Source organism: Colobus angolensis, unplaced genomic scaffold, assembly GCF_000951035.1.
Source record: "Colobus angolensis palliatus isolate OR3802 unplaced genomic scaffold, Cang.pa_1.0 Scaffold200, whole genome shotgun sequence".
Classification (NCBI taxonomy): Eukaryota; Metazoa; Chordata; class Mammalia; order Primates; family Cercopithecidae; genus Colobus; species Colobus angolensis.
Window position 1 is genome coordinate 2,821,519 of NW_012115156.1, and position 27,318 is coordinate 2,848,836.

At 35.2% G+C, this 27,318-nt stretch overlaps 1 protein-coding gene across 2 annotated transcripts in view; it reads left to right on the forward strand.

The window, feature by feature from the left end:
• The window catches only part of LOC105511584 (chromosome unknown open reading frame, human C4orf22), a 642,164-nt gene that overhangs the window by 532,162 nt on the left and 82,684 nt on the right, over nt 1-27,318 (forward strand). For both annotated transcript variants that reach the window (XM_011941743.1, XM_011941744.1), the window contains one exon: nt 22,707-22,849. In XM_011941743.1, coding sequence (XP_011797133.1) covers nt 22,707-22,849 — 143 coding nt within the window. The remainder of the gene's footprint in view (nt 1-22,706; nt 22,850-27,318) is intronic.

The window sequence follows — 27,318 nt, forward strand, 5'->3', positions numbered from 1 at the left end:
TTTGTCAGGTTTGTCAAAGATCAGATGGTTGTAGATGTGAGGTCTTATTTTGGAGTCCTCTGTTCTGTTCCTTTGGTCTATATATCTGTTTTGGTACCAGTACCATGCTGTTTTGGTTAATGCAGGCTTGTAGTATAGTTTAAAGTCAGGTAGTCTGATGCCTCCAGCTTTGTTCTTTTTGCTTAGGATTGTTTTGGCTATATGGGCCCTTTTTAGCTCCATATGAATTTTAAAGTAGCTTTTTCTAATTATGTGAAGAAAACCAATGTATTTTTTAACATATTGAATGGATGTGTTGCCTAAACATTAGAAAAAAGTAGGAACTCTTATCTGCTGATTTTGTTGATATGTGGATACTTCTATCTGTTTCAAATCCTTGAATTCATCAAAATCCATTTGCATTATACTTTTACAATAAGCCTAGACTGATCGTCCTAGACAACAGTGATACATTTCTTTTCCCAAAGACACACTGCTTATTTAGTTTATCATTCTTTTAGTGCATATGAGCTGCTTTGAATTGTTCCTCAACTGCCTTGAATTGTTTATTGCCTTTTATATGAATTAAATATTTCCTTCCAAAAAAATTGTGAACTGCTTGGTGGCAAATGATATACACTATGCTTTTTCATATTCCTTTTGTACCTATTATACTGTCTTTCCCATTGTAGGTATTTATGGTATATTTGTTCATTGATCAGCAGTATCACATCCTCATCATTATTTTCAGCATCATCGCAAAGCATGTCCTGATCAAATGACAAGTTGTCTAGAACATTGTCTAGAATGTCCTTAAAAACACTTACTATGTATTATTCTCCTGTCATACATGGGGAAAGAAATACTGTCTCTTGTTCTGGTGAATTCATGGACGAATTCGAAGCACAAAAAGGCTGTGTGAACAAATATAAATTTCAAGAGACTGAAAGATTGGGCAGGTTTGCTTCCCTCTCCCTCAAGCCTTTAATGGCAGCCTAACTTGAGGCAGGCCATGTCATCTCTGGCCATAACTGTTTTCTCATCTGTAAAATGACCACTACAGCAATTTCTTTCCTGCATACCCTGTTGCTAGAATAAGCAAATAGAAGATAATTCACTTTAAAAAGGTAAATTCCTCATAAAAATCAAATTATTATTCATGGTTATCTCAAAGCCACATTCACTGATGAGAATTTGCAAGGGGACAAACTTCGTTGAAAAAAAAAGAGGATACTCTCTGTGGAATTCCCATTTTAACAATCCCCCTGAATGTCTTTTAAGGTAATAAAAGCCCCTGATTGGCTTTGCATAGCCCATATGACTTTCTTATGTCTGAGACCTTGAAGTCCCTAGGAAACATCCAAGAAATGACCAAGGTTCTAGCAAGGAAGAAGAAGCCCACTCTGAAGCCTAATATGTCTTAATTTATTTTTGTGTCTACTCTACAGATAATGAAACTGCTTTATAGGATTTTGTTGTGAGTTGCAAATGAGATAATTCTTGTGAAAACCCATATGCAAAAACATTGTTTTTAGCAGCTTAACTTAGAAAAATCTGAAACAGTTCATGTCAGAAATTTGCTTTGTTGTTATTAATAAGAAGTACCTTTTTATGAAAAATGTATGAATTTTACACTTTAGATTTGAGTGATCCACACATTCAAATCAAGTTACCCATATTCAGAATATGTAACTTGAACTAGATGGTATATGTTGTGTTCTCATCTTTAATAATTAAGTACAGCATCAGCTACTTCTAAGGGTACATCTATCAGAAGTGTTTACCATGTTGATAGGTGTGACTCAAATGGTAAACAAAAGACAGAAAGAACTTAGATGATATGAGATTTAAACTGACATCAATGAAAGTAGGTAAGTTGGAGTTTTGTCTTACAGGTAAATGTTATGGGGTTACTTTGGCTTAGTTATCATGGTTAAGAACAAAATTATTTTACATGGGCAGATAAGAAAGATAAACACACAATCTTTTTTTATCTTCAGATCACAATTTTATATGTGCACAATGCCCTTAAGCCACATCCTGCATGTTTTGGATTTCAGAGACTTTAAGATTAAGGGTAGTTCTTTTTATCTGATGCTTATTCTCATGGTTTGTTTTGATTTTTTTTCCCCTAGCATGATACATAAGAGTTTTGAATTGTTTAAAGATCCTTCTGGACTTATGAGCAAAGGAAGGAGAGGATTAAGATGGTCTTATTTTTATTTCATATTTATTAAGCACCTTAAGTTATTCCAGGATTTTTAGAAAATGCCAAACTAAAATGGCCTCCAAATAATTGGTTTTGCCTCTTAGAAGAATCATTCAAATGTCTCTTTGGTCCCACCTCCTTTCTTTTACGTATGAGGAAATTTAGTCACAAAGAGCTTAAGTGAGTTATCTCTTGTCAGATAGCTGGCTCATGACAAAACTGAAAGTAGATGTTTTCACTTTCATCCAGTTGAGAGTCCCTCCACTATACCAAACTGCCACTCAGGACAACTAAATATTTCCAATAAAGAAAGATGTATAATTACATACTAGAATGTAAGAACATTAAAGGTAGAAATAATCTTATTCATCCATGTGCCCAGCACACAGTAACAATAAGCACTTTATAAATATATGTTGAATAATTGAAATGTTAACCAGCACTCATTTCACTATATCACACGGCATAAGGAATCAGTGCATCATCTTTCACTGAGGTAAGCATCTTAAATGAAGATCTAGCCATTCATTTAGCCTAAACTCTGTGGTCTCACTGGTAATAAGGGCACTAAACTCCACCTATCTAGGAGAGAACAACAACCTCTAGAGCACTAGTCTTGAAAATCTTAATTTCAAAGTGACCATACAAAAGTTCCTGTACAAATACCATTCTATAACTCATTGCTGTCATGTTCCAACATAATCCCGGACTGTGTTGTTATACTGCCCCGATGAGCAGTTAAGTCTACACAGGTTCGGAAATTTCTATCACAATAGGATCTTTTAATAACATTTTTAGAAGCCAAATAAATAATTTAAACATTACAAAACTACTATTAGTAATATGAGTTATAAAAAAGGTGGTATTAAGATTATATATGATCCAAAACTAGGATCCCCAGATAACTAAAACCTGTGTGATAACAACTCCTCCGTCTTGCCCAACAGGTTCCTAAGACAGTAACCCAGGCAAGTGGGTACCCTCTTCTAAAATGAAGCTTTTGTTCCAGAACCCAAGTAGGCCCACAGCAGAGCTAAGCTAAACCACATGAAAGATTTTACCTGTGTTAAATATTGTCTTATGTGACCAAAGATACTCAAAATCGATTGAGAGGCCTTCTTACCTCTTTTTAACCCAAGCCCTTTTATAAATTTTTGTTTACTAGTCTAGTGAAAAAGTCTTGGCAAGAAAACAACCCAGGATATCTTTGTAAGGCCAAGAGGAAACAGCCTAATCCACTCACCCTAGTATTTCTCAGTGTGTGAGCAAGGAAAAGAGACTGAATGTCCTTTGCATGTCTGCTCAGTACATATCCTGAAACCTTACTCACCGCTTCTCCTCCTTGAGTGTAGAATGAACGGGGTGGCTAGTGAGGGTGGGAGAGATGTAGGACTTTGGGTCATCAGCTAGATATAAAAAGCAAATTGCATGCAGATGAGAAGAGGCTACTGTATGCTGTTGAGCAATATTCATGGGTTCCTGAGTTCTAACCCTGACTTTTTACCATCTTCTTCACAGGTGAACTCAGCCAAGTCATCTAATAGTTCTACCATAGACATTGGGTCATGGTTGATACTTCTTTATTTTTTCATGTCACTGGCTGATCCCTCCAGCTTTTCCTTACTATCAGAGTAGGAGAATGGCACTAGAGAACAATAGTGAAGAAAACAGGCTTAGAAATTCGGCACAGTTGGCTTCTAATTCCAGTTCTGTCATATATAACCTGAAAAAATTACTTAACACCTCTTAAATCACAGTTTTCTGTGATCAACAAAATGGGGATAAATGTGCTTACTTGCTAAGTTTTATTGTGAATGTTAAGTGTAATAATGCACAGAAAGTGTTTAGCACAGTGCATGACCCAGTTTGATCACTAGTAAATACTCCATTCCAATAACAATAACCAAGGCTTGTGAGCTTAAGTGGGATACGGAAAGACACTTTTCAGTCAGCTGAAATCTTAGACTCAGGATTACCTTGGGCACCTAAGTAACAGTTGCCCCTTCACGTGGTTAGGCGATGACACCAGATATTGCCAACAAAGCATCAGAGTAGGGAATGTTTATTATACTGAAATGTTCATTTCCTTCCAACTATTTGCAGCAGTGCATAGTGTATGGTAGTGGATAAAGTTTGAAAGGGTATTCTTGCTAAATCCAATCTTACCACCATCCCTTTAATCATAAAATAGGTTAAATGCCAACATACTGCCTGAAACAAGAACAAATAGAATTTATGTTTATCTTGCTCATTTTGCTTGCAACACTTCGATTCATGAAGGATTGGGTAACATCTTTTCACTATTTTCTATGTATCAACAGTATCTTCTGTTTTATCATCCATCCTTATTCACAGCACCATCTGCTCAATACCCACACTATTTTTTTTTCAAAAGACCTTTCTATTTTTTCAGTGATGTTTTTAAAAATCTGATCATTTACATTCTGTTGCATAAAACTGTTCAATGACTTTTATTGCATTTAAGTTAAATTGAAAGCCATTATTAGAACCCACATGGCCTACAGAAACTGGTTCCTACCTAATCTCAAATTTTATTTCACATCATGCCTTCTCCACCGTCTTCTCTACTCTCACTATTGCTCAGCCACATTGACTTTCTTTCTATTTCTTGAACAGGCAAGGCTATTTCCTGCCTTAGGGCTAGAGTACTTGCTATTCCCTTTGCCTGGAATGTTCTTCACTCACATCTTTGCCTGGATTTTTATTATTCAAGTTTCAAGTAAAACAATGTCTTCTCAGGAAGACCCTATTCAACTACCCTATCTGCTAGATTTCTTCCAATTAATCTCAACTTTCTTGTTTCCACAGCACAGTATCTCTGCCTGTAATGTTGGTTTTGGGCAAAATATTTAATTATTATGTGATTATAAAATAGAAAGAGAAATATTTAATATATCAGAAATGCAAATAAAGCCCCTATCAAATAAAGGATTACTAATAAATTGTGATTTATTTATTATTAAGAAATTATTTTTTCTTTCTATCAAGCATGCAAATGATTCATGCTGATTTTGAGGTTAAATATGAAAAGTAGTAGAAGAAATATATTTTTATCTTCTCTTTTCTATTGTTCACTTATGCATCTTGTCAATAAACATTATTGCATGTTTTCCCTTTGCTGGGTGTGGTGCTTGATTGTGGAGATACCTCGATAAAGGATAGCATCCCTAATCACAAGCAACTCGAGCTCTAATAGGGAGACTTTATTAGAGGCACACTGCATCTCATTCATCTCCTGAGGCAGTGTGATAGGAATGAGGTAAGAAATGAGTTCTGTAGGGACACTGCATAGGGATGGAGGAATTGGTCCACAAAATCCTCCAATGAGATGAGTTTCAAAGGGATAAGAAGATAGTCAGATGGTAAAGGAGAGGAAGCTCATTCCATATTTTCAGGTGATAAATTGTGTGTATTTTTCACTAGACTGTGAACTCCATGAGGTCAGAGTCTTACTTTGTTCAATACTGTATCTCCAGCACCTAGGAAAGCACTTGGTATACAGTAGTCTCTCATTAGGTATCCTTGAATGAGCCCCTCTAAGGCATAGTATGATCTACTCTGGTGCCTATCCAAGATACAGATGGGTTTTCAAACTCAAAATTTGATAGAGAAAATGAGTTTTTTGAGGTTGACAATTATAATGAGAACTGTAAATAATTTACTGCACATTCATATTCAGTGAATTATAAAGCCTATCTAGTGGTTTCAGATATTGATTTATAGTTTCTCTTTACTGGGGAAGTAGTTTTAACCCATAATTAGTATTGTTAATTGATGAGATTCTGCTCAGGCTTGTTCATATCCTCTGTTGTTTGTCTCAGGACGCTCTTATCCCATTGGTATGACCACATTCTTTTCGACTCCTTTATCTCTGATGTTTCAGTCTTTGCTTTCTCCTGAAGTCCTTTAATACCAACCAGCACACTGCAAAGTGCTGAGTGCCTCTCTACCTGCCACTGAGAATGCCTTTGTAATGTTGCTGTCATTTTCGGTTAGGTTCCAAGATTGTCCCCTATCCTCCTGAGCAATTGCATTCTTCTGCAAGAACAATGTCCTTTAGTGATGATAGTGAAAAGTTAACAAAAATCCCTTTGGTCAGAAGAATCATTTCGTTCTTGGAGTCTGAACTGAAAACAGAACCTAGTTTCCTGCCTGCCACCCCACAAGCATAGTATAGTAGTAAGATCATAGGCTTCATGTCCAGATGCTGGGGTACAGATCCCAGCATCATGACTGACAATTCCTACTGCTTTAGATTCATTTCTTCCTTCTCCACCCTACTCTACCCAGGAAGGCTGCTTCTATTAAAGTACATGCATATCAGGCTCTGGCCCCAGTGGGATATGGCCAGTATGAAACTCTAGCAAGAAGGTACTTATTCCCTCGACCCTTCATAGACATACAACTGTCTATGTCCCTTGACATAATCTCTCTGCAATTCTGTAGAATACTCACATACAACTCTTCCTCCCTCTCCTTTTTGGGTTCTGATAAACTCTCCCTCTTGGGAATAGTGTTGGGGAAAGTCTAGTGGCCAAGATATGGTGTCAGTTTTATTACTAATAGCTCCAGGTTCATGCAATATCCCTTGTGGTGACCCTACATGCCATCCATTAGTCCCTGTGTAAACAAACAAATGTTGCCATTGTTTCCTGTTAGAAATCCGACTGATACACTATGTGACCCTAGGCCAGGTACTTAACATTCTGGTGCTTCAGTTTTCTCATCTGTGAAACAGAATTAACAATGGTACCTACGTTATGGGGCTTTGGTTAAGATTAAATGAGAAAATTTCTGGCATATAGTAAACACTCAATAAACAATAGCTTTTAGGGCTACTATTTGTTGCATAGTGACACTTTCTGTGAAGCATAATTAGATAAATAGTTCCCTGAAGATTATTTTTGTTGGCCTTTGCTTAATTATCTTGATCCCAAATCCCTGTCAGTTACACACCTACTGTGAATCAGGACAGGAAACATATTAAGGATACAAAGTTAAGGCTGGACGTGGTAGCTCATGCCTGCAATCCCAGCACTTTGGGAGGCTGAGGCGAGTGATCACTTGAACTCAGGAGTTCAAGACCAGCCTGGGCAACATGGAAGAACCCCATCTCTACAAAAAATACAAAAATTAACAGGGTGTGGTGGTGTGCGCCTGTAGTGCCAGCTACTCGGTAGGCTGAGGTAGAAGGATAGCTTGCACCTGGGAGGTCAAGGCTGCAGCGAGCTGAGATCATGCCACTGCACTCCAGTCTAGGCAATAGAATGAGACGTTGTCTCAAAAAAAAAAAAAAAAAAAGCAAAAATGGGATACAAAGTTTGATAAACATATACTCTCCATACTACAAGGACCTCAAAAACCACAATATCAAGTGATGAGTACTGAAATAGAAACATAGTTATGCCTCAGGGATATGTTCTGAGAAATGTGATGTTAGGCAATTTCATCTTTTTGTAAACAGAGTTTACTCACACAAACCTAGATGCCTGTTGTTTCTAGGCTACAAACCTGTGCAATATTACTGCCTGAATATTGTAGGCAATTGTAACACAGTGGTAAGTATTTGTGTATCTAAACATAGAAAAGTCACAATAAAAATATAGTATATTGGGCAACTGTGGTGGGAGGGATTGCTTGAGCCCAGGAGTTTGATACTAGCTTGGGTACTATAGTGAGACTCTTACTCTCCAAATACTAAAACTAAACACAAATTAGCTGAGTATGGTGGCACTTGTCTATAATCCTAGCTACTTGAGAGGCTGACATGGAGGCTCACTTGAGCTCACTTGAGCTCACTTGAGTTTTAAAAAACAGTATAAAAGATAAAAACTGGTACACCTGTATAAGGCACTTACAGTGAATGGAGCTTGTAGAACTGGAAGTTGTTCTGGGTGAGTCAGTGAGTAGTGAGTGAATATGAAGGCCTAGAACATTACCGTACACTATGGTAGACTTTATAAACACTGTACACTTAAGTGACACTACACTTATAAAACAACGTTTTTCTTTCTACTATAATAAATTCACCTTAACTTACTATAACATTTTTACTTTATCAAATTTCAAATTTTGAAAACTTTTTGACTCTCTTGTAATAACACAATATAAAACACAAACACACTATACAGCTACATAAAATATTTGTCTTTATATCATTATTCTATAAGCTTTTTATATTTAAAATTTTTTTATTATTTTTTCTTTACTTTTTGAACTTTGTTATTAAAAACGAACACAAAACTAGCCTATACTGGGTCAGGATCATCAAGATGTCACTAGGCGATATGAAATTTTCAGCTCCACTATAGTTGTATGGGACCCCCATGGTGCATGAGGTTCGTTGTTAACCAAAATGTTGTTATGGGGCACACATGTATTTTTAAAACTGTTATGGGAGCTCAGATGGGAAGCAGAGGAAATTCTCAAGACAATGGTAAAATGAATTCCCCAAAATGACAGTTCATTCTCTTTGAAACCTAGAAAAAAATCAAGTACAGGTAAAAGAAAGCAGTGAGCTTTTGAGGGCACATCCCCAGGACAATAAAAACAGACAGACTATGAATACGTTGAGAAGATAGTTACAGTTTTGCTGGAAATTTTGAGGGGATGAGTGATAGGTACACAGAAAATCAAGGGAGTAAGTGTGATCTCACCTATATGTGGAATCTAAAAATGTTGATTTCATAAAAGTAGAGAGGAGAATTGTGGTTACCAGAGGCTAGGGAGGATAGAGGGAGGGAGAAATGGTGAGAGGTTGGTCAATAGGTATATTGTTGCAATTAGATGGGTGGAATAAATTCTGAAGTTCTATTGCACAGTAGGGGGACTATTGTTAAAACAATGTATTGTATATTTTAAAATAGCTAGAAGAGAAGATTCTGAATAATCTCACCGTAGAGAAATGTTTGAGGTGATGGATATGCTAATTACTCTCATTTGATAATTACACAATGTATATATATATTGAAATATCACAATGTGCCCCATAAATATGTACAATTATTATGTGTCAATTAAACATTTTAAAAGCTTATAAACTGAGGGGGTAAAACGTCAAAACAACCCAATAGAAAATAAAAAATTTGAAGAAAGAAAATTTAATCATAGCTAGGGAACCTTTCTGATTCTATAGCTCAGCCGTGGCTAATGTTTATAACGTACAAAAATTGAAAACACTGACTAACTTTTTAACCTAAAATTATGGCATAGCTTTATGGGGGTGGAGGTGGGATAAAAGGAGAAAAAATTTAGGAATGCTTTGAGAGTGGAAAAGAGACACATTAGAAATCATCATCTTCCATATAATTAGAAGTAGAAACAAAAAGAAAAATATTAAGAAATATCAGTATTAATATGTTATTTAGAAATAACTCAGAGTTAAAGGAGGTTCATCTGAGGAACAGATGCCAAGATGAGGAAGGAGAAAAAGATAGTACTATATTTCTTGGACAACTTTGAGGTTAGTATTTGAGTTTTAGAAAGTATATGAATGCATTATTGAATAAAATAAATATAAATATGAAATTAAATACCTTAAACATAAGGAAGTATATGTAATGGAGAGGTGAGGGTGGTCCTAGAATAGTAGTTTGGTAGGACATTATGAGCAATCTGCAATACTAAAGAGTTTGCACTTCAGAACTCCAAGTAGTTAATAAAAACAGGCGAATCATATGCAGATTTCCATTTTAGAGAAGAATTTCTCAAGTAATTTCGAAGATGGATAGAGTGAGGAATGAACGGTATCCAGGAAAGTAGTTACGATAGTTCAACAGGGAAACAATAAGGTTTGAAATAAAATTTTGGCAATCATCACACAAAGCAAAGACAAGCTTATTTCTTGAAGCTAAAATCAGCAGAATTTATAGAATCTGATCACTTAGATGTCAAAGTAAAAGAAATCAAAGTTAATAGAGGAGCTTCTACTTTTTGGTTGATGGTGCAGATATTTGTTCTTATAACAAACATAAGAACAAATTTATGGAATGACATGATTTTAAAAATCTAGATGCCTGGATTACATCCAGTTAGAATTATGTAGTAGACAGTAACACACACAATTTTTAAAATCAAGGAAAACCTCAAAACTGGAGATAAAGGATTTAAAAGCTTCTGGTGTATAAGTGGTGGTTGAAGTCACTGTCCAAGAAAAGAGTGTTTGGCCAAACTAAGGAGCACTTATATTTAAAGAGGATCCAGTAATGAAGCCTAAGAAATGTATTAATTCCTTATTAATGTAATCATTCTTTCAACAAATGTTTTTAAGCATCTACTATGAGCTAGGCACTGGACAAGATCTTTGTAAAACTTGCATCAAAGGTTTCCTGTGGTTCTCAGTAAATTCTTTCTTTTAAACCTCTTAACATTTTGTGAAAATAGATGAAAATAAGAGAGGCATTATGCATTTCATTATTTCAGAATTATGTCATTTTACACTTATAAAAATGTAGGGAAAATATATAGTTGGAATGAAAGGAAAACAAAAAGAAGGAATGATTGTCTATGCAGGATCTGAAAGGTATAGGAGAAGGTCTGGGTATTTGGGCAACCCTGACCCATGAAGTAGAAGAAAAATAACTTGTGAAACATGCAGTCAAAGCATCAAAACAACTGGAAAAATCAAGTAAGCTACAGGGTCATGTAGAAATAATAATTTCAGTATGAAAATACGGGATGGGATGGGATGGGATGGGGTGGGACCATTTTCAGGGATATTCAATTCAGCCTGCATCTTCTACTATAGTTGATCTACTATTTTGGTATTGTAATGACATCATGGATCTTGGCTCTCTGGCACATTGTTATGGTGGTTACAGTAGCCTCAGTGTGGAACTACAGTTGAATTTCTATCATTAAAACCCTGGCCATATGATTTGTCAGGAAGCTTCAGCTGGTGTTTATTATAGGCCTGTGATTGTGCTACTAAATGTATGTCAGCTTCTACAAGGATAGATCTGGGCTTCTTTTGGCAATTACAGAAATATAAGAGGAGAATATAAGAAGGCAGTCAGATATTTTTATATTCAGTTCTACCTATATAGCTGACTCTTTAATTATTAAACTTCTTTTATTGTATCTTTATACTTCCTTCCTGCCTTCTCTTCCCTTTTCTGTTTCTTCTCTTTATTCTTTCCTGCCCTGTTCCAAGTCAGCACTAAAACACAAACACATTAAAATAAAACCATGGTTCTCCAAGGGCAATTCCCTTGATCAGCAGAATCAGCATCATCTGAGAGCTTGTTAAAAATGCAAATTCTTGGACATCATCCCAGACCTACTGAATCTGAAACTCTGGGGATGGGACTCAGCAATCTGTGCTTTGCAAGCCTTTCAGGTGATTCTTATGTGGGATAAACTTAGAGAAACACCCAATAAAATGAAGAAATTGGAGACAGAGAGAGAGAGAGAGACAGAGGGAGAGAATAATAAAATAATAAGATAAATCAAAAAGAGAAGTTTGAACATAAAATTGTTTTTATGGCAAACAAAAAGTTTGATTCTATGCTTTCCAAACAGATAAAAGCATAGAAGGAAGCATTATCAGTTTATGTGATTCCTTTGACACTGCATTCTATTCAAGAAAGAACCAACTTCCTTTCTCTGTTGCTCTTAGCGAAAGATTTCTTTTTGTTTCTTGTTTTTTTTTTGTTATTTTTTTTTATTTTATTATTATACTTTAAGTTCTAGGGTACATGTGCATAACCCAGAAAACCAAGCACTGCATGTTCTCACTCATAGGTGGGAACTGAACAATGACATCACTTGGACTCGGGAAGGGGAACATCACACATCGGGGCCTATCATGGGGGGGGGAGAGGGGGGAGGGACTGCATTGGGAGTTATACCTGCTATAAATGACGAATTAATGGGTGCTGACGAGTTGATGGGTGCAGCACACCAACTTAGCGAAAGATTTCTAAAGGGTTATGTAAGATATGTTTATTTCTTATTTCTCTATTCACTCTTTAATTCATCATAGTTGTCCTCATCAGCTATTGAAAATGCTCTTGATGACATCATCAGTGTAAAGTTCTCTTTCTAATATTCAACAACATGAAACCCAGCTAGTTATTCTATTCTATTCCTTTTGATAGATGCACATTAGGAATACCATCAATTCATTCACTCAGCAAATAGTTATTGAACGGCCAGTATGTACCAGGCACTGTGATAGCATGTAGAACAAAATAAAGTCTCTACCTTTATGGCCCCTGCAAACTAAGGAGAAAGAAAGACAATTTATTTTCTTTTTAAAAAATTTATTTATTTGTTTGTTTGTTTATTTATTTATTTTTTTGAGACGGAGTCTCGTTCTATCACCCAGGCTGGAGTGCAGTGGCATGATCTCGGCTCACTGCAACCTCTGCCTCCCGGGTTCAATTAATTCTCCTGTCTCAGCCTTCCAAGTAGCTGGGATTACAGGCACCCGCCACCACACCCAGCTGATTTTTGTATTTTTAGTAGAGACGAGGTTTCCCTGTATTGGTCAGGCTGGTCTCGAACTCCTGACCTCAGGTGATTCACCTGCCTCGCCCTCCCAAAGTGCTGGGATTATAGGCATGAGCCACCATGCCCAGCCAAAAGACAACTTTAAAATGAGGTAAAACATAAAGAAATAAATATCAGATAGATATAGCTGCTATGAACAAAAATAAAACAAGGCAAAGCCATAGCACCTGTAAAGTACATGCTACTTTCGTTAGAGAGACCAAGGAAGACTTCCAGAGGAGTGAAATTTTAGCAGAAATCTATGTGAAGTGAGAGACCAAGATTTTTAGATAGCCGAGGAAAGGGCATTTTTGGCAGAAAACGTATCATACAAAAGGGCCCTAGACAGAAATATTTTTATCAGAAGACCAATATGGCTGGAGTAGAATAAGGTATATGGAAAATAGTGGGAATTAGGTTGGAAAAATATGCAAGAAACAGACTATACATGTTGAAGGTAGAGGCAACAAGACTTGTGAATGGATTGAAATGAATGTGAAGTGTCATGAAAAGTAGGCATCAAGAAGAATCCCTAGGTTTTTGGCCTGAGCAATTAGGTAAATAGTGTTGCATATTACATGGAAAGAAGATTTGGTTGAGGTGGTGAGACAGGATATTAAAAGAAGTTGTGTGATAGACATGTTCAGTTTTAGTTGTCTGTGAGACCTTAGAGAAGAGAGAAAAGAATATACACACTAGTCTGAAATTCATGAAAGAGTAAAAAGTGATAATTAAATAAATTCATGGAACTAGATAAGATCAACTGGTGAGTGAATGCAGACAGAGAAAAGATGAGGACTAAGCCTGGGAGAATTCCAAAATTTAGAGGTCAGGAAGAAGAGAAGGAGCCAAATAAGAAGAGATTGGTGAAGGAGAAGAAAATCTTGAGAATACACAGTGTCACTGATGCAGACAAAGAAAACATTTCACAAAAAGAGGTGGTGAACAATTATGTCACATGCCACTTGGAGTTCAAGTAAAATTTTTATAAATGAAAATTGACCTTTGGATTTAGAAAGATAAAACAGTTGGTGTAAGAAACAAAGCTATTTCAGCAGAGTGCTGCAGGAAAATGACTGTAATAGCTAAAGAAATATTGAGGATTCTGCTATAAGGGGAAGCAGACATGCGGGACTGTAATGAGCCTCTTTCTTTTTCAAGTAGTAGATATTGCAGAATGTTTAAATGTTAATAGTAATGAACTTACACAAAGTAAATAAGAAATCAATTATGTGAAAGTAACAGGAGATGAAATGAGATCAAATGCACAAAAACGAGAGACATCTCAGATAGAAGCATGGATATCCAAGCCCTTATAACACAATGAAAGGAAGAACACAGATCTAGGTGCAGATGGATCTGCACATCGGATGGGAGGAAGACACAGTGGCTCTGTTCTGATTGTTGGTATTTCCAGAGAGAAAATAATTGAATGTGAGAAAGGGTGTTCATGAAAGTTTGATGAGAGAGAAGATATGTAAAAAAGTTGGGAGTGTGGGAGTTTATGGGTTTATGGTCATTAATTTTTACTGAGACCAGTCATCATATTTTCCTTTTCTAGCCAAACTCAGCTGTTGCTATTAAAAAAAAAAAAAAAAAAAAACAGAAAAGGAAAATGGGGTTGAAACGGTATCAGAATTTTCTAAACTAGTACAATAGAAGGATGTGTGCAAGAAATTTGAAGTGCTACACAACTGAACAATTTTGATGCTGCACCATGGAATCTAAATTTAATAATGAGAAAAAATGAGAAAATAGAAGACAAGCATACTAAAATGTGATGGTTTAATGGATTAGTGGCTCCAAAGAGCTGAAAGGATTATTGGATTGAATATGTCAGCTAGAAAGATAAGTGATGGAGGTCAGAAAACAGTGGATAAAGGCAAGATTTTGGAATTGTGCAAAGAAAGAGTAGATATTTGTTTTAGAGATTTAGAAAACATAAACAAAATCAACTTATGGAAAGCATATATATTATACGCACACACATTTGTGTACATGGGTGTGTTTCAGAAGTATTTTTCATTGATCTATATCCATCACTGTGCCAATGATATGTGATTTAATTATTATAGCCATTTTGTCTAATAGTGCAAGTTCTACTGTTTATTTCTCCTTTATAAATCATCTTATTCTTAACCATTTGTTCTTCAAGCTAAAATTTTAAGTAGTGAAAGATACCCACTTGTGTTTTGCTTAGAATTTCAGCACAGTTATTTCATAACTTTGTTCAACAATGTAGTCTTTTCATTTCATGTTTATGTTATTCTAGAAATTTATTTTACAAAAAATGTTTTGCAAAATGTTATAATTCTAATAAAAAAATAATGCAAGTGAAGATTGCATGCACAATAGCTAATGGGTTATTACTAGCATAAAATCCATCTATTTTTTGTATAAATATTTTGTATTGGATCAACTTACTGAACTGTCTTAGAAGTTTTTCAGTTCACTCTTTTGGATTTTCTAAGTAAATTATGAGTTCATACATAAATATAATAATTTTATTTTCTTCTTCCAAGTAGTTAAAGCTTGATTTTTAAAAATTTTCAATCCCTGAACATTCTAGAACATTTTGGATACTAATGGTGAGACAATATATTCTTAAATTATACCTAATTTCACTGGTAATTCAAAATAAAGCCATTTAGCCGGGCGCAGTGGTTCACACCTGTAATCCCAGCACTTTGGAAAGCCACAGTGGGTGGATCATTTGAGGTCAGGAGTTCAAGACCAGCCTGGTCTACATGGTGAAACCCCATCTCTACTAAAAATACAAAAATTAGCTTGGAGCAGTGGCGTGCCCGTGGTCCCAGCTACTCAGGAGGTTGAGGCAGGAGAATCACTTGAAACTGTGAAGCAGAGGTTGCAGTGAGCCGAAATCGTGCCACTGCACTCCAGTCTGGGCAGCAGAGCCAGACTCCATCTCAAAAAATATAATAAATAAATAAACAAAGCCATTTAAAATATAGATATGTCTTATAATCTAGGAGAGAAAAAAAATCAATGATTCCCCCTGAGAAATCAATCTGCAACCATTGCAAAATGAACAAGCCAGCTATATGCAAAATTCTTAGTTTCTTATGGTAAATAACTACAGATTGCAAAGTGGCTGCAATTATCCACTTTGTCCTTTATCCATGAGCCTTTGCAATGACACTTGGTAGCTCCTCCCATCAAGAGAAGAAGTCACTCTGCCCTGCCTCTTCAATCTGGACTGGCCTGCAACCTGCTTTGGCCAACAATGTGGAAATAAAAGTGTGCTTGTTCTGAGCCCAAGCCTCCAACAGGAAAGACAAAGAACTGTGCTAAACATAACCCTGTGAATTGCATGAATAGTGAAAATTATATGTATTTTACATGTATGTAAAGCTGCAATTGACTGAGAGAATATAGAATTTTAAAATAGTTATCAGCACAAAACATTCCAAAAATAACTTGTTGCAGGGAGATTTACAATGATGGGCATTTTTAAATGTTAGAAAACAATAGTTGATTCCTAGAGAACTTGGGCTCCATTTGCAAAAATCATTTACATTCTGAAACCAAAAGAAGAATCCCTAAAATTAGTGATTCATTAGAGCATTCCAGAGTTTTAAAATTCTAGCACATAACGATTCCTTCATTTGTCTCTATCAGAGAGCACACTGACAGTCTGGTCTCTGGGTAACACAGCAACTTAGCTTTGTTTGACAGCTCTCATTCCCTAGAAAAGGCTGTTTCAGTTTTAGTGCAGCAGCATACTGCTTAGTATGCTTTTTTTTTTTTTTTAAGTGACTTTGGCTTCACTGTCAATAAAGTCCCATTTCGATGTATCAGGTTTATATCCCCTCATTAGTATTTGGCATGAAAAATCAAGCAACACATGTACTCAGCTTATAACAAGTTTGTGAATTTGTATTTTAATCCACTTCTGGGAAAAGACAAGCAGCCAAAGATCCAAATGATATATTAATGGCCTAAATTTTACTTTAATTCATCTTTTTCCAATATATGAGAGGTAATGAGGACCTAACTAAGTATCACATAAGTCTTTTCAACTAACATTGGTTCACTTTTGAGGTCACAGGCTACCTCAATAAAATACCAGATTCTACATGCCCCTTGGTATCTTATTCACCACTTCAATATCAGAAGCAATGTGTCTTGATATTTCTTCATTGCTTGTTCTTGTGGGGTTTTATTACATGGTTAAACAAAAACTGGTATTTTCTGCTTAGGTTGCTAATAAATAGATCAGTATTCGTGGCTTCAAATGAATAGCATTTGATTTTTTTTTATGCTTTTGTTGGTTGTAGTTTGACTTGTTCTAGATAGGATTAAAGGGTTTTATCTAAGGAAAATATGAATTTTGGAAGTTTTTCCTTTATAAACATAACATCATCATTTTAAAAAGCCCTTTAATATATAAAGTATCATTTTCATGTGTCTTTTGGGAAATTAACTGTGATTAAAAATGTTATTAGAATGAAAAAGATCATATATTGTATGATTCCACTTTTATGAAAAATCCAGAAAAGAGAATCTATAGACATAGAAAGTAGATTAGTGATTGCCTGGAGCTGAGGGTGGAGACAGGGATGACTACAAATGTCATAAGGGATCTCTTGGGAGTGATGAGAATATTCTAAATCTGAGTTGTGTTGTGCCACTCCATAAATTCACTAAAAATCATTGAATTGTACACTTAAACTTCAGGGTGAATTTTTATGTTATGTAAACTATACTTCAATAAAGCTATTATTTAAAAATGTTATTAGGTAAGCCTAAGCAATTATTTATAACATTTTAAAATTATTCTTAAGTCTGTAAAGGGCTCTGAACAACAAAGCTTTCAGTTACTGAAGTACATCATACTCAGGCTGAAATAAACCTATTCTTCAAGGGGCTCTTTTGATCTATGCACCCCATTCTAGATGCCAGAATAGTGGTTTTATGATCAATTGGGTGTGTCTTGTGTATATATATATATAATAATAATATATATTATTAATAATATATAATATAATATATATTACAATAATATAATAACTAAAAAGCTTGTTTCAATTTTAGCTTCAAATTATATCAAAAGTTTTAACTGTGAATAACTAAACTTAAGAAAGAAACTGAACCATGTAGGGCAACCCTGACATAACTATATACACCAGGCAATGGAATTCTGATACGATTATTCCATTTCCATATCCCCTAAGTAATTTATAAAACTCTTAACATGCTACAAATACAGTAGCAACATTAATGACAAAACTTTTCAAAAGCAATAGATACTATTTATTGAGTGCTTGCCATGTATGAGGCATTACCAAGTGCTTAGCAAAATAGTGTTATTTAATTCACACACCAATTTAGGTATTATTACCCCCATTTTAGTATAGAGGAAACTAAATCTTAAAACGTATTACTAACTTATCAGTGTCACACAGTAAGTAGGTGACAGAGCCAGCATTTGAATCCAAGTTTTCTATCATGCAATAGATAAGAACCTGAGTATCTTGGGAAGCCAAACTGGGTGTGAGTTTAGGTGCTCCCCTCTCTCGCTACATGTCCTTGGGAGTTACCAAAACTCTTAATCCTTTCATTTCCCACCTTTATAAAATGAGGGTAATAATGCTATCTAGTCATTATAAAATGTTTGACACAATTAAATGAGATAATGAATGTGAAGCTCTTAAAACTTCACTCAGAATATACTGGCTTCTTCATAAACGATAAGTATTCATAGAAGAAATAATTACTATTAACTCTGGAGAAAAATACACATTTTGAAATTAAAACACAATTAACTAAGATTGTTAGTTTAACTTCATTCAAATTCTTAGGCAATCCACAAAATATAAATAAGGCAGTGAAATTTCAACCAGCCCTGAAGTTCTTGACAACAATTAATATCTGCCACCACATCTGTCTGATTATCAGTGTTATCACCTCTTCTGCCTCTATAACCCCAAACCGCGCCATTTAAAAGATGTATTTCTAAAATTAAATTTTAAGTTGTAATTTCCTGACAATTTGTCAGCAATTACCACATACTAATAGTTCCAATCAAATTTTAAAAATAATTTAATAAAGCATTGTGTTCATTGGATATATATTTTAGCAAACTTTTTAAAAATTTTACTAAAAAGTCTTCTTAAAAATCTTCCCACATCTTCTTATACTTTTGCACATATGTAACCATACTTGGAAAGGCATATTGAAAGAATTTACATTTGTTCTATAAAGAGTTGTGTAAAAACAGCCCCAGATGAGTATCTTTTTTGCGGTGAGAAGTTTAGGTTTAAATTTTAATTGGGCATGTTTTTGGTTGAAAATTTAAAAATCATAGATACAATAATTAATAACCAGAATTCTAACTGAGAAAATAAATAACAGTATTTGCATGATGTTTACGAATTGGGTGCTCAGGGCAGATGACCCCGACGGCACATAAATGTAAGCTGAGCAGTTCCAGGCGGTCAGGGAGTGTTCTGTTGCTCTACAGAGTTGAAGGAGAATCACGAAGGAAGAGGCTGCTCAGTGGCCAAACTAGCTAACTGCTCAGGTCTAAGCGGGATTCTATTGTTTTGTTTTGTTTTTGGTAGAAACTTGCTGAATTTTTTCGGAAGGTGCTTAAGAGCACAGGACTAATGAATCTAAGTGAGACATTGAGAGAGTTTGAGTGACTTGCCCAGGGCTATATACGATGATTCTAAAGGGACCCACATTTATACTCCGTTTGACCTCACTTAAAGTCCTCCATCATCAGAAAACCAGGAATTCACAAAAATCAGAGAAGACATTTAACTCAAGACATTTAACTCTCACAGAGCTGGAGAAGAGAGATTTGAAATAAATTTAATCAAGTTTCCAGGGAAAAGGGGATTTAACTGACACAAAAAGGCTATATATTGTGAAATTATGGCCAAATGTATATAATTTTAGATTATCAGTCATTTTACTTACAAGAACATTGAAGTGTAAATAAATTTTGGTACTAGCCTATGATAAACATCAAGCCTTCATGTTTAAGTCCCTTAAATCAATATTAATTTTTTAATATTTATGTATTCATTTTCTGCTTCATCTAGAAATAATGGAGGTGAATTCACCAAAGTGATAATGAATCGTCTATATATCCTTCTAGTTCTATCAATCTGTGCTCTAAATATCTTGAAACTTTGTTTTTAAAGATTCATTCAGATTTTGAATTGTTATATTTTTTCTATGACATTAACCTTGTATCATTATGTAGTGAAGCTCCATCCCTAGTAATGGTTCTTATGTTAAAATCCATTTTGTCTAATATTAGTACACTGATAACTGCTCTTCTTGGATGAAAACTCTCCCATATATGTTTTTTGATTACCTAACTTTCAGCCTTTAAGTGTAATTATGTTTCATGTTTTATATATATATGTTAATAAGCTTGTTTTTAATTTAAACATTTAGTCATTTATATTTATTGCAATTACTTAATTATTTTAACTTGTTATAATCTGTATGAGTTTGCTAAGGCTGCCACTACAAAATACCCCCGACAATGCCTTAAGCAATGCAATTTTATTTTCTTACAGTTCTGGAAGTTGGAAGTCCAGGATAATTGAAGGTGTTGGTAGATTTGGTTTCTTATGAGGGTTCTTTTTCCTTTCCTTGCAGATGGCCATCTTCTTGCTATGTCCTCACATAGTCTTGACTCTGTGCACGTGCACCCTGGCACCTCTCTGTGTGTCCACATTTACACAGTCAGCTTGCATTAGAGCCCACCCTAAAATGCTCATTGTAATGTATTCTCATTTCAAAAGGCTCTGTCTTCAAATACAGTCAGTTCTGTGGTACTGGTGTTCAGGGTGTCAACATATGAATTTGAGGAGGACACAATTGAACCCATGGCACTATCTTTACATTTTGTGTATTTTATTTTTCCTGACTCTTCTATAATTTTCCTTTTCATTATTGCCTTCTATTTAATTGGTTGATTAACTTTATATATCCCACTATAATTTAAAGGTCATATATACTATTTCTTATTTCTTAATAATCATCCTAGATTTATACATACATATTTATCAAATTCTAAAATGGATCAATACATCTGCCCTCATTTCTGAAAAATTCCAGAACATCACAACACTTTAATCACTTCCTCCAAACATATGTCTATTTCAAACATTTTAAACACATTATTCTTTTTATTTAAGAAGCCATTATTGTTGTTTTATACAGTCAATATCTGTTTCTATTTACCTCTATATTTCCAACTTTCTTTGATTATTATTTTTTCTTTATCTTTGACTCGACAGCTAGAATCACTTCCTTTTGCCTGAAATATATCCTGCAGAATTTCTTTGAGCAATGATCTTGTTAGTCAAGTCCCTCATTATTTTTTTTTTGGTCTGAAGAAGTTCATATTTTGCTCACTGGAAAGAATTTTCCCTGGCGTACTGTTCTTGGATAATTCTTATATTTTCTGGATTCATTGAAGATAGTACTTCATGCATTTTCGATTTCTCAGCTTTCTGTTGAGGCAATAAGTTCTATGAGCCTCTGTCTCTGAAAGGTAGAATTTGTTTCCTGCATCCTCACCCTACAAGGTCATGGAAACCTTGCTCCAGTTCCCTGAGGTTGGGCATATGCTTTCAGAACAAAGATTATTTTAAGGCCCTGCTCTCCTCTCTGGATTCCTGCTTTCACTTAGTTTTTGGACTCTGAATATTTCCTTTCCTTGCCAGGGCGTCAATGCGTTTTACAAGTTATTGTTTTAGATTTTATTCAGAATTTTTATTTGTTTTTAGTAGGAAAGTCAGTCACAATATCTAGTCTGCCATTCTGCTGGAGAAATAAGTTTGGTTCATCTCTCGTTTAAAGACAGTGGGGAGGACATTGGGAAATTTTTCTTTTTCTGTTAATATAATTCCGTGGGGAGGGGCTTTCTCTCTCTGTCTTTGTCTCTGTCTCTGTGTGCGTGTGTGTGTATGTGTGTGTCCCAATACGACATAACCGACATTGGGAGCAACTATGATAGTGAAAAGATGTCAAGTACCTTTAGGAATACATATGAAATATTGAAAATTATGGCTCATGTCCTTGTTTAAGGAGGTACAGCCTTTCTAGACATTGGTCTGTAGTGTGAGTCTCAAGAAGTCTCTGAGTTACTATTTGTTTCTAATTTGTGCTGCGTAAATTAAGAAATAAGTGGCTTAAGAGCATGGAGAAATTGATATTAATTTACATGGAGTTATGTGGGCAAAATGAAAAGGGCTGAGGATTGAAGTCTGTATAAAAATGCACACAGAAATAGCAAAGAATGCTAGTTCCTCCTGCCATATCTGTGGGATATATAACTAAACCATCACAACACTTTCTCCCCTTAACCAAAAACTTGCCTGAGAATCCTTTTCAGCACAGTATTCTCAGCATTCAATTCTAAACAGAGTAGGCAATCAAGATAAAACTATCAGCATAGTAACAACTAATTGTTAATTTGTTAATTGTATCTCTGTTTCTTTTCGTTTTTCAAATGGAATATTGTAATATTGTGAGTCCTTTTTCATTTTTTTTTTTTTTTTTTGAGATGGAATGTTGCTCTGTCACCAGGCTGGAGTGCGGTGGTGCATTCTTGGCTCACTGCAACATCTGCCTCCTGGGTTCGAGCGATTCCCCTGCTTCAGCCTCCCGAGTAGCTGGGATTATAGGTGCACACCACCATGCCTGGCTAATTTTTTGTATTTTAATAAAGATGGGATTTCACCATGTTGGCCAGGATGGTCTTGATCTCCTCACCTCGTGATCTGCCCACTTCGGCCTCCCAAAGTGCTGGCCTTACAGGCGTGAGCCACCGTGCCAGGCCAGTAATGTGTGTTTTTCAGTTCGGGAAAATAATCTGTTCAATGTTATAACCACTATTTCAGAAACCCTGCTTCCTAAGGTCACTCATATGAGTGTTTTAAATCATTCTATCCTATGACATTCTATAATAAATCAGCTCTTTTATGTTTTTGTCTTATTCCCTATGCTGTTCTACCAGTCCGTGATCTTTATTCGTGACAGAAATTCTTATGGGCAAGAGATATCAGGATACATCGACTATGCCCACAGGCTAAAGACGGAAGATTTCGAAGTCTACTTTAGTGGAAAAAAAAGACTTCTTCCAAGGACTACAGATATAAGGTGAATTATATATAATTCTTGCACCCTTAGAGGCAGGAACAAAGACTTTTTATTTTATGGTCTACATTGTGCCTAAAATGCTAATGTATACATAATAGGAATGTGATACAACTGATTATTAATATGAAAATAACTAATTCTTAAAATAAGGAATAAGCATAGATGCATTGTTTTTCCTTTAACAGCCTGAGAGAAAAGATTTTTCAGAGACAAGATAAGTAAATTCCCAGTGACATTCCTTTTCAATGATAAGTAGCGCCTAAAATTTGTTAACCTCATGAGGTTTTTGCAGCACTTGGGACTTGGTCTGCCCCTAAGGCTCAAGAGCAGCTCATCTAACATGTTTTCCTCCACTTTTCTTTGGTTATCAGCCAAATAGCTGGCCCCTGATCAGCTCACCCTCATTTCTCTCATCTGTGTCCTATTCTGGGACACCCATTCCTTCACATCCATCATTCTTTTTACTACCGACCAGTGCCTTTTATTCTAGAACTCTTGTCCATCACCTAGCATCTACTCTACACTGCCAATCTATTCACAGATGGGTTCTTCTACTGCCTTCTAAATAGCATGCAAGCTAAAACATTTTATTCTCTCATATTTAACTATATAACCCCAAAATTAGTAGCAGCATTATGCTTTAACTCTCCACCTCTATATTCAGATTATTTGAAGATTATAACAATACCTACCTCTTCTGAGATGCCTGTTATCCTCTATCCACCCTTACTGATATTATCTGAAGACTTCCTTACCCATCACCCTTTTGTGGTTTGTTTGTTTTTGAGACAGAGTCTCTCTCTGTCGCCCAGGCTGGAGTGCAATAGCACAATCTTGCATCGCTGCAACTTCCACCTCCCGGGTTCAAGCAATTCTCTTGTCTCAGCCTCCCATGTACCTAGGACTACAGGCACACACCACCACGTCTGGTTACTTTTTGTATTTTTAGTAGAGACAGGGTTCCACCATATTGGTCATGCTGGTCTCAAACTCCGGACCTCAGGTGATCCACCGGCCTCAGCCTCCCAAAGTGCTGGGATTACAGGCGTCAGTCATTGAGCCTGGCTCCCATCACCACTTTAATGGACTTAGGTCTTTCTTATCCTACCTAGGATAACATTTCATTTAACTTCTCTCTTGCAATAATCCCCACTGCCCATGTCTTTTCGGTCTTTGGTTGTATCTGACCTACTAACATTCCAAAGTAGATTGATCCAGAGATTTTTTCCACTGCACTTGTTGTGACACCCCTGGGTACTGCTGAAGGAAATTTTAGGAAATTTCACACAGCTGTGGATGGCTACTGATAATTTATAGTTTCCAAACACAATCGAGCCCTTTGTGACTCTTAAAACGTATGCTCAAAATTAAAGTCATTTTAATTTCTGAAGCCTGCTGTCGCTTCTGTATCACCTGTCTTGGTAAATGGCACCACCCTTGAAACCAAAGGCAAAATCCAGATGTTATCCTAGACCTCTTGTTTTTCATCACCACCCTTATAACTAATAATTTATTAAAAACCCTGAATTCTATTATCTTAACAGCTTTGTTTTGTTAAAGGAAATGTAAGATATCTCATTTCACCTGCAAACACTTCAGCATGGATCTTTATCTGATGACATTTTTAAAGAAAACATCTTGACATTATCATACCTAACAAAATACTTTCCTTATGTCATCTAATACCTAGTTCACATTTCATTTTCACCCTTAATAAAATTTAATTGACTGTCTAATTTATTTTTTATAGTTTATTTGACCAATCAAAATTTAAGTGATATTGTATTTCATCTTACTATATCTTGACCTCTTGCATGTTTTTATTTATTTATTTATTTATTTATTTATTTATTTATTTATTTATTTTTTGCAATGGTCCCCCTCATTCTCTTTATCTTCTACATTATTGATTTGTTGGAGAAACCAGGTCCTAAAAAACATTGTCCTCAAATGTCTCACATTCTGGATTTTACTGATCCAGTAAAATCATGCTGTTTGTTCTACTGTCTATATTCCTCTATTCCCTATAAACTGATTTGATAAAATGGAGTATGATTTTTTTCTAAGTAAGAAATTTTAATTTGTGATGCTCTATACTGAGTATTGCCCCAATTTTAGATCTCCTGAGCTCAATCAGTAGGTTCAGGTGATGCCAGTCTAATTACTTCATTACAAGATTTTTCCATAAAATTTCACCCAATGGTGTTAGCATCTATTATTGAAAGCTACCTAAATATTTTTACTAAGGGTTGAATAATGGTGAATCTGTAATTCTATTATTTATCCTGAGTTTTTTAGCTTGAATTCTTCTATGGAGAAAAACTTTTCCTTATCACTTATTTGGTTACCTTGAAAGAAATTCATGCAGAAATACAAAATAAATATTTTTTTTAATTTATAGAAAATTCAAAGCCAGAAACACAAAAGAGCATACAGATTATGCCAAATTATTTTTCAGAGTAGTTGTATCATTTTGTATCCATGAGAAGTCTTGTATAAGTGATCTGGTTAACCCTCGTCCTCACCAACACAAGATATTAATAAACTGTTCTTTCCCACTGTAGTGAGTTATAAATGATCTCTCAGTGTGGTTTTAATTTTTATTTACTTGATTATTTGTTAGATTGGGCATCTTTTATTGGCTGTTCAGATTTTCTTTCTGTAAAGTACCTGTTAAGATTTTTCCCTATTCTTTCAAGTGAGTTATTCTTTTTCTTGTAAATTATACGATTCTTTTTATTTATTTTTGGATACTGATTAATCCTTTGCCTCTTATGTGTATTGCAAAATATCATCTCTCTGTGTGTAGTTCTTCTTTTATTTGTTTTCATTGATTTTGATGGTCAGAAATCAGAAGTTCTGATAATCATCTTAATGCATTTTAAACGTTACCTCTGCAGTTTGCACTTTTGTATTTTGTTTAATAAGTCCCATCCTTCCATATATTTTGGAAGTCATAAATATACTGTCCTATAGGATATTATAGTTTTGCTTTTGATTTTATATCTTTAACTGCCCAGTATTAATATAGAATATGGTAGTTAGGCAGTTGTTATTAGGGAAAAAAGTCCCTTTGGTATATGAAGTTCCATACTTAGTTTGATTCAGAACTGAAGCCAAAATTTAAAATTAAATATTTCATAAAGTGTCTATATCCTTATCTTTTGGCATGGCCTTTTATTCTATGTAGAGACAAACATCTTGTGTCTATGATTAGAATCTAGTCTTGCATTTTTACTGTGGAAAACACAAATGTCAATAGACAGCTGCTACTATTATGAAATGCAGCAGTAGAAAGGGCCCTGACCACTTGGCAATCTTTTCAATTCAGCTTCCATCTTAACTATGTCTTTAAGATTAAGTACTTTCTTTTCAACACACTTGTGAGTAATTATAAGTGGATAGTAGATTACAGTTTCAAGTTCCTTCACACTTCCCTATTGATATGGGTATGACAAGCATTATTCTTACCATCTGAGAGAGAATAAAATAAATAGTAAACCACTTACTAAAGTTTGTTAAGTGAAACAGTGATGAGAGAGGATAAGTTCTTCAGCATTCTGAGTCACTGCTCACCTCTAGAACACTATTCCTGGTTTAAGCTTTTATATCCCAAGGACAACTGTACCATGTAGAATCATTTATATTTGGCTCCACATATATTTGCATACATTTCCATGTTTATGCATTTGTTGAACAAAGATCTAAAGCTTGCCTATAGAGCTCTACCCATCCCTCAGATAGGATAATCAAGAGGAAATGAAAAATTTTTCTTTGTGTTTCTTTTTAGAGCTTCCATGAAATATTCATACCCTTGACCAGAAAATGACCTTAAATACTAAAGCTTTGAAAGGTATTATTGTCAAATTTCCCTTGAAGTCCTATTGTCTGTTTTATTAAAATGTTTAACGTTCCAAGCCCCTGAAGTTAGAATTATACGCACTTATCCTGTGCTTAAGTGCATTCTTATGAAAGCATTCTGGTAACATATTGGCTGATTCTCAAGTTTAAAAAGGAAAAAAAAAAAAGAAAAGTGGTAAATGAACCCAGGGCTTCTGCAAATAGTATTAAAATATTGCCTGTTTTTAAAGTTATTAATGCTTTTCCAAATTCAAATGTGGCGATTGTTCATTAGAATATTAGTTTAGTCTCTTCAGCAGAGGTTCACTGAATGTGAAAGAGGGGGAAATACTTTGAGCGAAAACCTGCTAGCTAAAGGAGACTTACCACAACTGCCTAGCTCCTTGATACACAAAGTATAGTCCATGAACCTGTAGTGAAGCATCTCAGACTCTCTTTCAACCACTGAGTTAGAATCAGTATTTAACATGATCCTCAATATTTCCATATGCTTATTTGTCTTAGTTTGTACTGCTGTTAACAAAATACCACAGACTGGGTAATTTATAAACAACAGAAATTCATTTCTCATGGTTTTGGAGGCCGGAAAGTCCAAGACCAAGGCGCTG